The following is a 13,800-nucleotide window of genomic DNA, read 5'->3' as shown; positions in this document are numbered from 1 at the left end:
TGGTACACGCCAGCATCTGAAGAGCATTCCAATCCGGAGCTTTATTCACCCTCCTCCTGTTGAGTATACAACACATTTTGAGGGCAGGTCCCCCTTTTTAAGCCTATATAAAGTATATTATATATCAAATATATAAACTGCTGCTTTATGTATCTGACTTGGTCATTCTATTAGTAAGTAATGCTTATTCTGAAGCTACCCCCCTCCATACAAAACTACATATTGTCTGTTCATGGTGTTTACTGTACTAATTTATATGATAAACCCTCCGTTTTCAATAAACTAGTTGTTTCTGAAAAAAAACAACAAAGTTTTAGAAAGGTTTTATTTACCAACATTTTGCTTTAAGACAGCATATAAACAAGACAAACCAGCACAGAAATAATGTTCCTATAAAAACGAAAACATTGAGTCAAATTTGTCCATGCATAGGAATAAATGTTAAATCATTTTTTTACATGTATAGATGAAATATAAAAAAAAAAAAAAAAAAAAAAACAGCAAACGTAACCTGTAAACAAAAGAGCAAAACTGCTCTAAAAACACACTGCACTCAAGATATATAAAGAATAGCCTATTCTTCAAAGAAACCATCCCTGGAAACAATATGTCTCGAGTACATTTTACATAATGAAAATTAGACATTCAATAGTCCACCACAAGCAGAAAAAAAACCCTCAACAGAAGTAATAACAGGGTTAGGGGAATCAGGAAATTAAATATCAATACAGCAATAACAAAAACATAATGTTAAATTCTATCAATCTTTAAAAAACAAGTAGAACATACTGAGGCGCAAGGATTATCTATATAGTTAAAATAAAATACTTTAAATTCTTATACATCTTTACGATACATCAGTGCAAAGTGTAGCATCCATTTTCTTTCATGTGCCCTGTGCTAAAGCTCAAGACATCAATTTTGTTTCTGTAGCTTTAAGTTATTGCTAGCAGCTATCAGTTTATTAGGTATACCAATTCAACTGTGCATATGTCAGTCCCCTAATTACACAATCTAGCTGTGAATGGCAGACTATTAAGTTTACAATATGTGAACATGTTCCTTACCTGTGACCTGCTCGTTAATACCTCTCTTTATGTTTAGATGGTCAGCTGTGGATTCCTATCTGTGGTACTTATCTGTATTTGCAGAAAAAGCTCACACAACTCTATGGTAACCACACAGGCAATTAAGGGTAATGTAGCAGAGTGTAAACGCAAAAACAGTGTAAACAGCGTTTTTACTCTATCAAATAATTTTTGTTCCACCCTTTTAGTTTCCTGAACAACGTATGTAGCTACCATATGTTCAATTACTGCTTTGTTCCAAGAGTTTTGCCAAACAGTAAGGCCCCTTTCACATGAAGGGTTCAATCAGGTCTGCCTGTCAGCTTTTTCAGCTAAACCTGATCAGACGCTCTATTTACCCCTATAGATCGGCAGGTGCAAACAGACTGGAGTCCATTTACACCCCCTACTTCCAAATCCAATCCACAAAAACAAAAAAAAACACAAAAAGGTGATCCGCCCCCTCTATCTATGCAGATCAGAGGATTGGACAGCAGTAGGGTATGAATTGACAGCGGAGTCCGTTTACACCTAACCACCCAGAAAGCACAGCGGGCTCTGTTCATGTTCACTGTCGTCCGCCTGATCAGCAGATAGATCCCCTGCTGATCATGTCGGAGTCTGCCCTGCGTGAAAGGGGCCTAACAGAAGAGACGGTAGCTCAAGATAACTGGTCATATACTTGCATCCCTAAGTAATCTACAGGATGTCTTTGTGCACAGACAGAATTTTCAAGCAGTAAACTGCACAAGGCCCCAAACACCTGCAGCATTTCATGCATTGAAAATGCTCTGAATGCATCTTGAAAAACAACTTATCTTGGCATTAGATACACGTGACAGCATTACCACTTCCTTTCTATGTGATCCAACCATCCAAAAATGGTCAGTGGAGTTTTTAATTTGGGAAAAACAGAAAAATACTTTTCATTTCAACAAATCAACAACAAGGCACATGCATGAACTTGGGCTTTTAAATTCTGTTGCCATAAACTACAGGCAAATGGCCTGCTCCAGGTGTATCAGCAGCAAGGCAGCTTTCTGCATCAGCCAGGTCACAGTAGTGAAAATGACCATGACATTGGCACACCTGAAAATCACATTTGTAGCCAGTGAGAAAAATCTGACGTGGTTATTCGTTCATGGTTGTTTTGAACAGGGGCCCTCTGTTCTGAAATTTGGGGACAGAAGACCAGACACTTGAGGGGAAACCTTAAGCCAATATAAATTTAGGCCCTGGATCCATTTTCTCACCTGCATGAGAGCAGAGTAATCATGCATTACCATACAGTTGTGCATCACATATTTCTGCTCTCCCCAGCAAAAAAGTGGTTAAACATTGTAATATTTACATTAAGTCACAATAGGGGACAACATTCAAGTTTCACCCCTGCAAAGTAAACAGGGGCTTGAAGATCTCAAAGTCAAAGGCCTTTGGGAATGGAAGCACAATCAAAAGCAAATTTTTTTCATACGAAGCTTTGTAAAATGTCTAAAGTACTCTAAGGCAATTCAAAATATGACATCGCTATTTGGCATGATTAACTTCACTGCATTAACACACTGAGAAATCTGCCAATGCTAAGCCATCTACATTACTCTTACAAACACCAAATGTTTCAAAAGATGAATTCTATTTATATAAAATATTTGAAACAATCCCCACTAGTGAGCCTATATTAAGATAGAGGAGAAAAAAAAAAAAAAAAAAAAAAAAAACACAAAAATTCGTGCCAAAAGAAATAGTCTATGGCTACAATCTATTTTAAGCTTTTCCCTGAACCCAAATTTTAAATAGAATCTGTACTTTATTATTATCTTCATTAAAATGTCCAAATAAATACAAACAATCTCTGAATATCTATTCGTGGTATTGCCTATATGGATCTCCCATTGGCCGCCTGCGATTCAGCCTTCCCCTGTAATTTCTGTAATGTGGATAGCCATCTTCTCTGCCTCTTGCTCCCCTCCAGTTATCCTCATTTCTAGAATACTGGTAGCCACCTCTGTTGGGTTGATGAAATTTTTCATTTCTGAACCTCCTGCCTCCATATGACTGGTTGTAGAAGTTCTTTGATCTGCCGCCACTCAATATATTAGATACTTCCTTCTCATCCTCTGAGCTCTCCTCTTTTGCTCTCGTTGGTCTGTCATCAGGTGAGTTTACAGATGCAGTCACTGTGGTTAACTGATCAACTTTGTGATCGTTGGACTTCCTTTCCTCTGGGGCTTTAGTTACAACTGATGGAGACACCTGGATCTCAGGCACTTTTTCTATAAGGCTCTTTGGATCAACCATCACAGGCCTATCTAAAATGATTTGCTGTCCTGGTTTAACCGGAATGGCGTTTAATCCAGACTCCTCTGTAGCAACAAAATTAACAAACGAAGGCCGATCTGGTCTGCTTTCATTCATTAGCTCTTGGGGCTGATTTATAGCTACTTCAACTGAGCCACTTTCAGCAACATCAACAGACAAAGTGTTTTCAGGCACATTTGCACTCTGAGGGGTAATAAAAACATTATGTTGCACCACTGGGTTCTCAATGTAACCTTGATATGGATATCCATACCACACTTGCGGAAAAACTTGAGCTACTGGAAGATGTCCCATGTAGGAGCCTTGCCCAAAGTGAGGTTGTGGGAATATTGTCTTGCTTGCCTGTGAGCTTTCAAAGTCATTTACACTGGGCTGGAACTGCTGTGTATCCTCCAATTCATTAGTCTGGGATGGAACTTGTCCTGCTACAGGAGTTTGCACAGATGGTGTAAGAGGCGATGAAGAGCATAAAGTATCCGGCTGCAAAACCTCATTTCTCACTTCATTCTGGTGTACAAACAGTGAAGGGTCAGGTTCATTTTGGTTTACAGTGGTGTCCTGCATCCAACTGTTTTGAGGGTAAACAGGAATATTTGGATATATCCTGCACACATTTAAGTAGGCTTGATGAAGAGGATGCAAATATAAGTGCGGGGGCCACATTGGACACGTGTAAGCCTTAAAAATAAATTTGAAAAAGAAACCAGTGTGAATATTTAAATTAAATATAACTGATCTATATTGTGAGTACGGTTAGATTTGTTTTTTTCACAAGCTAGAGCTGCTGGAAAAGGAACAAAGTGAGCAGGCTATATTCACAGCTGCTTACTATGATTTGACACGAAAGTTCAGACATCAGCCTGAAAATTCTCATGCTCAAACATAACCTGGCTCATATTCCTCCATCCAGGCCACATGAACTACATTTCATATACATTTTTCATATTTTTTAAGTAAACGTTAACCCTTCAACGCCACCTATGACACAGAAGAGAAGACGTTGGGGCTCTGCAGAAAGGGGGAAGGTCTTAGCCCAATATTTCACCCATAATAAAGCTGAAATCCAGTTTATTTTAATTGATTAGTTACATTGATCCAATTTGGACCAATGTAAGTATCCATACTTGAAACCCAAAAGGGGCTGCTGTGGAAGCTGCAAATCACTGCTGTAGTTGGTGCTACTACAGTGATTGCTGCCGTCTTCTGGGTTCTGTGCCGAACAACTGCCCTTCTACATAGAGAACACAGGGGGTCACTCACTTGGAATGCCGCGATTTAAAGAAAGTCTTGTATTTTTATCATCGCATACAAGGCATTCTTTGACTGGACAAGGTGGAGAGGCGAGCTGGTGACATCACATCTCCACTATTTCCAACAAGAAATCTCCTTGTATTCACTGGGGAAAAAGAATCAAGGCGTTCTTTGAACAGCAGCAATGCCAAGCGAGCAACTTTGTCTTTATGAAAGGAAAACTGTGCAGCACAGGACCCAGAACACTGCAGTAGCACTAACTGCTACAGCGATTATCCACTTCCACAGCAGTTTGAACCATTGTAAGTTTGCATATTCTATGCTGGACAAACACTTTTAACAATGCAATAAAAACCATACCTGGAGTTCAACTTTAACCCGGGTTCACATATATGCGGTTCGGTACATCGCATGTGATTCGCACAGGGACTGTCCCACATTCCTGTGTAAACTGCATGCGAAAATGCTGCGAATTCCGCACCGCATCAGTGTGAACTCAAGATGAAGAAAGACACTCAGCTGCAACAGCCAGATGGAGCTCTGCAGAGCAGACATGCATGGTGTATTTTCATTCATATGTCTGTACTAGCAGCAACCTGAATTACTGAAAATTCAGATGGAAGACATAAAACTGTCCTACAGACATCCTGGGAATGTTTAAGTAGAGCAATCACATTTAAATGTTTTAATTACGGGAATATCATAATTTACAAGTTTGTTTATCTTAAAAGAGAAGTTTGGGATTTTTTATTTTTTTTTAAATCTACTTACCAAGAGGATGCAGCATTGATTTGGTGCTGCATCTGTCCTCTGCCAGCTCCAAAGCTGAGAACTGAGCGATCAGGCACCTCTGCCTTTAAAAAGGTTTTTAAAAAAGAAAACTAGTGCATCCACTACAGCTAAGGACTTGCAGGCTATAATACATTTTTGTCCCTGGGGTTAGATGCTGTTAACACTGTTAAGACTGTTGTTTTGAAAATGGACCTTCCCAAAAAAATTTAGAATATGGTCCTTCACCACCTGTATAAAATAGGGGTATATAGTGGCCAAAATTCAGCGTTCAGGAAAAAAAAAATAGAATTTTATTATTTTTCCCAAAATGTCTCAGTTCAATGTTTATGTAACTGTCTAGGTGATACGGGCATGTCATCTAAACAGATCTTCCATTTTCACTGAAGTGCAAAGCATACTTTTTTAATCCACAGGCTTTATAGCAGTGTTAACCAGTGAACAACAGAATCAGACATAATACACCTAAAACCAGGCAACCATATTGGAAAGAAATGACTAACCTTAATGCCAAGATTGTAGAAGAAATGAAGGATGCTTTTATCTAAAAGGAACAAAGAAAAAAATAGAAGGGGAAAATAAGTTAAACATGCAGGCGTTTCTAATGTTTCCTTTATGTTATAGGTTGAAAATGCCTTCTACAATATGACTTACCACTAGGAAGATCACCTCCATCTTTACAGTAGGAATAGGGAGGTGGAGAGGTAATTCTCTCCCCCTTTTCATTCACAGGGAATCCGGGATATAGAGGATCTTGGTAAGGACTTAGGGTCTGAGGCATTGGCAGTATGTGCTGGCTGACTGCTGGCATTGAAACTGGAAGTGGTGAGAAGGTTGATGTCACCTGAGGTTGTAACACAGCAGAGTCGGGCACGGTTTCTGCACAAGCTGCTGCCTGTGCCGAAATACCTGCAATATAAAAGAAATGTCAGCTATTCAATAGTGAAAAGAGTTTAAAGTGTTACTAAACCCAGGTGCCTGCATTTTCTATATCTGGTCTCCCACAGTACACACAACATGGAAATGCAATTATTTTACCTTTTCTCATCTGCAGTTAGAACTGTGTTGTGACTTCTATCAGTGTCCAGCAGAGCACATGTTAAAGCTTTCTGCTCTAGGAGGATGCAGAACCCTTGACCTCTGTCTGGAAAGTAATGATTTGCCCTGTGCTGATTACATGCACTCCCCCAAGAAAAAAAAAAACCCTCTCTAGCAATACACACCAAACTGAGCATGTGCAGAGTGACTCCACACAATGTCTTATCAGGAGATAAGAGGGGGGCACTGGAAGAAGGGGAGGATCAGAGAAGACAGAATCAAACAGCCTTTTTACACAATGCAGAGGATAAATCCCTAAGGTTCCACAGTGTGTATCACAAGCATGTTTTACTGAATATACAGACTGATTTTACTGTTGTGTGTTTAGGAACACTTTAAAGATCATACATGTGGATAGATATCTGGCATTTCGCAGTGTACTTCAATGATCAGGCTTCCCTGGAAAAAGCCCCGACTAGAAAATCGAGCATAGTGTCTCAAAACCTCTACTTTCTATACAAGCTCACACTCCGTCAACAAAGCAAATAAGTTCTAAAACTTCAGGGTAACTTGTAAGAAAGCAGTTCACTGTAAAAAAGGGAAAACAGAAATTGCACACACAAAGCTTAGAAATAGGATTTTTTCAGTTTACATGTGTTAGAAATCATTCAGTATACCTTCATTTGTCTAAGTTTTAGCCAATTTCTTCTTAATCAAATAACTAAACAGAGCTGCCTTTCTTCTTGTAAAGGTCGACGCCACCAAAACTATTCCTGCACTATTGTTCAGGGCTAATTCACTGTCCTGTATTGGAGGAAGACTACTTGAGTTTAACAAGCCACCTTCTGTTGAATGGACATTGGCCAAAAAATGCAGGCAACTAAGCCTTAGTTTTGAAGAACGCAAGGAAGAACACAAGGGGATGCATCCCTGTATCCAGTAATCTACTCCAAGAAAGTTATTTTACAGAGAAATCAAAAATCCTACTTAACTGCACATCACAGGACGCACACAGACTTTATAGCAGTATAAATTCAAAATGCTTGAACAACATCTAAAGAGTGGTGCACTTTTGCACTTTCAACTCAATGTACTGATTGAGGTGGAACCAAGAAACCACTTTAGGTTAATAGAAAAAAAAAAAAAAAAGAAGAGGGGGGGGGGGGGGGTTTGAGGAAGGCATCAACACCAGTTTACGGAAACTCATACAAATGAGTGCAGAGAGGCCACTCCAGGTGGAAACGTGAACAATTAATCATGAGCTCACCACTGCTGCCTTGTTAATCATTTGCATGAAGAAGAGAACTGAAAAAAATAGGCGCTTTTTATCAACACCTGTTTAGCCTAGTGAGGAACCAGCACAACCAACAGAGGTCCCGTGAGCCAAAGTAATGGTGACCAAAGAGACAAAATTACATATGGAACAAGAGAATTTTTCAGAGAGGATCACAAGTCAGTAAAACAGACAAGACCAAACTCAGGACCCACAGAGGCAAAGGGGGGCACATTGACTGCAATCACTATCTTTAAAAAAAGGTTTTTGCCAAGGAATTAGGTAAGTTCTGAAAAATAACAGCCAAGGTTGATATCTACCCTTTGATATTACTGAAAGCCACATACTTCTCCATACTAGATTAAAGGGAAGCCAAAATGTGCTCCACAACATACTGTTGGGGATGAAATGCATCAGCCTTACAACAGATTAAATAAGCTTTCCGTGTACGGTGGTACACCTTCACGATTTTCTTGCCTTGAGGCGGCTAGGAATTCTAGAGTTAGAAAAACACCTATCCCTCATGACTTGAGCTCCAACAGTCATGTCCTCAAAGCAGGCAACCAAAAAGCAGGATGAAAAATCAAACCCTGCAACAAATACACAGGGAACATGTCCAGGGGAAATTGCCATATGTTCCACCACAAAGGCACACATGAGTACATGCTGCAGGACCAGAAGGCCCAATCTTCACCCACCATGGCCTTTAGGTACTCTACTCTCCCACCCAGTCCTCCCTTTCTTCCCCAAAGGGGATCACTGTCCTGGACCTGTAAAGCACCTTGGGCCAGTGAGGTCACTGCATACATAGTACCCTACAGATCACTGCCTGCAGAATCCCGTGCCAACCAGCAACATTATAACCCATCCTTGCTCTTGCATGTGGGTTCCAGGCACAGTCTGTTTTGGCCTCCTTGAACAAGACAAAGCCATTCTATAGCAAGGTTGTACAGAGTATACCATAATGAGGTACATTACGACCACAAAAGAAGATATCCTGAGAGACATCCGTAGGCAGATCCATCGTCTAAGGACACTAACTAAAACAGAGGCTTAGGTGAGCAAGCCGAGAGAGTGGAGATAGTTTATGCATGGGTGAGGTCTTCCTGCCTTTTGTGGACATTTTCCATTTACCTGAAAGTGGTAGTCAATAAAATGATGTACCCTGTGAGTTGTGATGTACAATTAAGAACAAAAAAGTGCCCTGGTATTATAGGTCAGCAAGGGTAAAAATATGCCCACATCAGGAACAACAAAAATGCCCGTTTGTTCAGTACATGCCCCTATGTCGGTCAGCATCAGTGAGAAATGGGCTGCTTTTCATTCTGGCATCATTGTCAAAACTATAAGGCAGAAGATAACTCTGACTAATGTGCCTGTAACAGACTGCTGGGTGCTGAACGTACGCAGGGCCTTCTCATTGCAGGGGGTCAGTTTACGGCAATCAGCAGGAAATAGTTTGGGTACTGCTAGTTTAGTAGATGGCAGGCTATATCACATACTTCATTTATTGCACTTCAACCCTCTAAAACGCAAAATATGATTTTTGTACTCACCACAAAATCCTTTTCTTCGTTTCCATTGAGCAACACAAAGTCTTACACCTTCAAGTTAAACTCCTGCCTTCAGGAGGATTAGTCACTGGCAAACAAATAAAAGCTACCAACATGCCTCAACTTTGTAGCAAATCAGTACTGAGAGCATGATCATAAAAAACAGAAGGGTGGAACCTTTGTCCCTTAACCCTTTCGCTGCCAGGCCCTGTGCTCCACTTTTAAAACCAGCTTGCCAGACCATTTTTACAATTTTTCCATTGCTTTATTTTTACCTTACAGTTTTCAGAGTTTGTAAAAGACCCCCAATATATTTTCTGAAAGCACATGACCAGTAGAATAAAAAGAAGGTGCTACTGATTTTTAAGGCCCCACAATATTTGCGCAAATGTTTATCAAAACGATATTTTCGCTAAAAATACACTCAAATTATTATTAGGAGATACAAACAGCAAATTTTACAAAATTCCTGCTAAATTCTTAGTGATTATAAAAGCTTAACCTGTATTGAGTTAATAAATAACAAATATTTGTCAATTTTAAATTGTGCCCATTTTGAAAAATGAATATAGAACAAATGTAAATAACCAAATCTCTCTAAAAATCTGAAGGTTTTCATTTTTCACTTAGATTTCAGAATTTGTAAAAGACCCCTCAAAGCATATATTTTTTGAAAGCACATGACCAGTAGAATTGAAAAAAAAAATAAAAAATTGCTACGGATTTTAAAGGCCCTGAAGTATTTGCGCAAATGTTTATCAAAATGAGGGCAGCACAGTGGCTAAATGGTTAACACTTCCGCCTGGCCGTCCTAGGGCCGTTGGCTCGAATCCCAGCCATAGCACCACCTGCCTGGAGTTGTCATGCTTATTCTCCCTGTGCCTGCGTGGGTTTCCTCCAGGTACTCCGGTTTCTGCCCACACTCCAAAGACATGCTGATAGATTATTGGATCCTGTCTAAATTGGCCCTAGTATGTGCAAGTATGAAAGTTAGGGACCTTAGATTGTACACCCCTTGAGGGTTAGGGACTGATGTGCGTTTACAATACATATGTACAAGCGCTGTATAAATTGACGGCTCTATACAAGTACCTAAAATAAAAAATTTAAAAAATATATATTTTTACTAAAAATACACTAAAATCATTATTAGCAGATAGAAACACAGCACATTTTACAGAATTCCTGCTAAGTTCCTACTAAATATAAAAACTTAACCTTGTATTGCGTTAATTAAATATTTGTCAATTTTAAACTGCGCCATTTTGCAAACTGGTGAAAAATTGAACGTATGCAAAATTGTAAATAATCGAATCTCTCAAAATCTGGAAGTTTTAATTTTTCACTTACAGCTCTCAGAGTTTGCAAAAGATCCCCTAAACCATATTTTTTTTCTTAATGCACATAAGCAATAGAATAAAAAGAAGGTGCTACTGATTTTTAAGGCCCCGTAATATTTGCGCAAATGTTTATCTGCTTAATTATTAGCAGATACAAACAGCAAATTTTACAAAATTCTTGCGAAATTCTTACTAAATATAAAAGCTTAACTTATAAATATCGTATTTTCCGGCATATAAGACGACTTTTTTCCCCATGAAAATCTTCTCAAAAGTCGGGGGTCGTCTTATACGCCGGTATACGGCATGCTGACACTTGCTGTCAGGGCGGCACTTTTTAGGGGCCGGCGCGGTGGTGCCGCCGCAGCCCCCCCCCCCTTCCAACGGAAGGGACACTAAGTACAGGGGCGGGCAGGGGGCTGCTGTTTCTTACCTGGCTCCGGTCCCAGTCCCACGACGATCCAGTCCAGGAAGCGCGGCTGCTCTTTCATTCAGTTCAGCCGCTCAGCTCCGCCTCCTCACCAGTGATTGGGCGCCAGAACTGTAACTCAGGAAAGGCACACAGGCAGCCAATCACTGGCGAGGAGGCGGAGCCGAGCGGCCCCGCGAAAATCGAGTGAGGGAGCAGTCGGTAAGTGTGCCGTGCAGAGGTGCAGATGCAACCACGTATGCTGGCTGCAGCACCACCATGCAGGAACAGGGGTCAGCAAGTGTCATTGGGAGGAATAGTGCCCCAACATTGGTGTCACTGATACTAATGATGGGGCATTTTTCCTCCCACTGACACCACCGATGGGGCACTATTCCTCCCCCCCACTGACACCAATGATGGAACACTATTCCTTCCCCCACTGACACCAATGATGGGGTACTATTCCTCCCACTGACACCAATGTTGGGACACTATCCCTCCCACTGACACCAATGACGGGGCACGATTCCTCCCACTGACACCAAAGACGGGGCACTATTCCCCCCACCGACACTGATGGGGCACTATTCCTGCGACTGATACCAATGATGGGGCACTATTCCCCCCACTGACACCAAAGACGCGGCACTATTCCTCCCACTGATACCAATGATGAGGCACTATTCCTCCCACTGACACCAATGATGGGCCACTATTCATTGGTGTCAGTGGGAGGAATAGTGTCCCATCATTGGTGTCAGTGGGAGGAATAGTGCCCCATCATTGGTGTCAGTGGGAGGAATAGTGCCCCATCATTGGTGTCAGTGGGAGGAATAGTGCCCCATCATTGGTGTCAGTGGGAAGAATCGTGCCCCATCATTGGTGTCAGTGGGAGGAATCGTGCCCCATCATTGGTGTCAGTGGGAGGAATCGTGCCCCATCATTGGTGTCAGTGGGAGGAATCGTGCCCCATCATTGGTGTCAGTGGGAGGAATAGCTCATTGGAATACCATACTGAAATACCATACCATATTGAAATCAAATCTGATGTTTTATAATTTTTATTTGGTGTGCATTGGAAGAGGGGGAGTCTTATACGGCGAGTATAGCCCAAACCCTATATTTTAACAGGAAAAGTAGGGGGTCGTCTTATACGCCGGAAAATACGGTAGTGCTTTTTTGTGAAATTATGCAAATCGAAATTATGCAAAGATTTCTCTAAAAATCTGGAGATTTTCATTTTTTCACTTACAGCTTTCAGAGTTTGTAAAAGACCCCCCCCCCCCCCACACACAAAAAAAACCCACATACTTTCTGAAAGCACAGGACCGGTAGAATAAAAAGATGGTGCTGATTTTTTTTTTTTTTTAGGCACCACAATAGTTGCGTAAATATCTATCAAATCGCTATTTTCACACAAAAAAAACCCCTAAAATCCTTATTTGCACATGAAACCACAACATAACTTCCGGCTAAATTCCTAATAAGGTCTCGTTCATTGGGGTGTGCTAAAGCGTATGTCTATGGCCACGTTTACCCGCACGGGTATGCACAGGTGTTCTTTGCATCCCTATGCAGGCAATCCAATTCACGTCAACAGGGATGCAGCAGCTGCAAGGACAGATTTGACATCTATGCGGATGTAAGTTCAAGGCCCCAAATGCAGACAGTGGGAGTTCAGGGACATACACTAACATAGATGTCAACTTGGAAGCTGTGGCTGTCTTGATGCAGCCACTGTGTCCCAATTGACATAAATGGGACTTCCTGCATGGGGATGCACAAACAACTGTGCATCCCTGTGCAGCTAAACATGGCCTCGCTGTAGTATGCCCCACGTCAACAAGGCCTTTGGCCTTGTTTAGACTTGCAGTTGGGAGCGGCAAAAATGCATGATAGAGCTGCATTTTGCTGCCTGCAAAACGCCCCACCTTAAGTTGCAATAGGCATTGGACAGGGTGATGATGCCGTCATGCTTCAGAAGCAAGGGAGATTTAGACGCATGTGTAAATTTACCCTGTATATTTTTATTTTTTTGTACAACCTCATTTTTTTTTTTTTTTTTTTTTTTTGTAGAGGTACCTTTTTATTTTTTAGGGGACTAAACAGACAGTCTCTTTTTTGAAACAGAGAAAGGGACTGAAGACATCTCACCCCACAGCGCAATCACGGGTGTTGGAACCGCAGGGAAACCACATGATCGAAAAACACCATGTCGTTTCCCTGTGGATGCATTTTGGAAAATGTGCATACAACTTTTTTTGCGTGAAAAACCAGCACGGTAGCCCATTCAAATGAAAGAGCTGCTGACATCAGCAGTCTAAACAGACCACTAATGTCTCTTTTTTGAGACTGAAGACAGTCCCTTTCTCTGCAGCATGAGCTGCACTGAAGATAACGGAGATTGGAGTCTGTATAGAATTCTTTCATTCATAAAATGAAACAGTCTTTACTATGTTTTATTCACAAGCTGACAGTAAACACAATTTCCTATCTGTCAGTGATGGATAATTACAGGAGCGATCTGTACTGATCACGGTCTGTATTGTTTGAGGAAAGGTAGGAAGCTGGTAAACACGTTTACCAGCCCCCCTGCTCTCAGGAAGGAAGGGGGGCCCCCTGTCCAAGCTGACAGTGATCTGTCAGTGGCTGCAGCTGGCGGGAGGGAAAGGAGGGAGAGCCAGCTAGCAGCTGCAGGGAGGGGAGCCCGGACACAGGAAAGGTGGGGGAGCACTAAAAGGGGGGGGGGGGGGCATTT

The 13,800-nt window shown here is 41.3% G+C and overlaps 1 protein-coding gene across 1 annotated transcript in view; it reads right to left on the bottom strand.

Moving 5' to 3' along the window:
- Positions 1–311: 311 nt before the first annotated feature.
- OTUD4 (OTU deubiquitinase 4) overlaps positions 312–13,800 on the bottom strand; it is a 91,168-nt gene continuing 77,679 nt past the window's right edge. The window contains exons 18-20 of the mRNA XM_089670493.1: positions 6,081–6,335; positions 5,930–5,970; positions 312–4,064 (exon numbers count right to left, since the gene is read on the bottom strand). Of these exons, the coding sequence (XP_089526619.1) occupies positions 2,928–4,064; positions 5,930–5,970; positions 6,081–6,335 (1,433 nt within the window). The 3' untranslated portion in view covers positions 312–2,927. The remainder of the gene's footprint in view (positions 4,065–5,929; positions 5,971–6,080; positions 6,336–13,800) is intronic.

The sequence above is a fragment of the Staurois parvus genome, unplaced genomic scaffold, assembly GCF_062004578.1.
Source record: "Staurois parvus isolate SC_StPar_1 unplaced genomic scaffold, SC_StPar_1.0 ptg000090l, whole genome shotgun sequence".
In the NCBI taxonomy this organism is placed as follows: domain Eukaryota; kingdom Metazoa; phylum Chordata; class Amphibia; order Anura; family Ranidae; genus Staurois; species Staurois parvus.
Note: the sequence above shows the minus strand (reverse complement) of the source record. Positions and strands in the feature narration are given on the sequence as shown.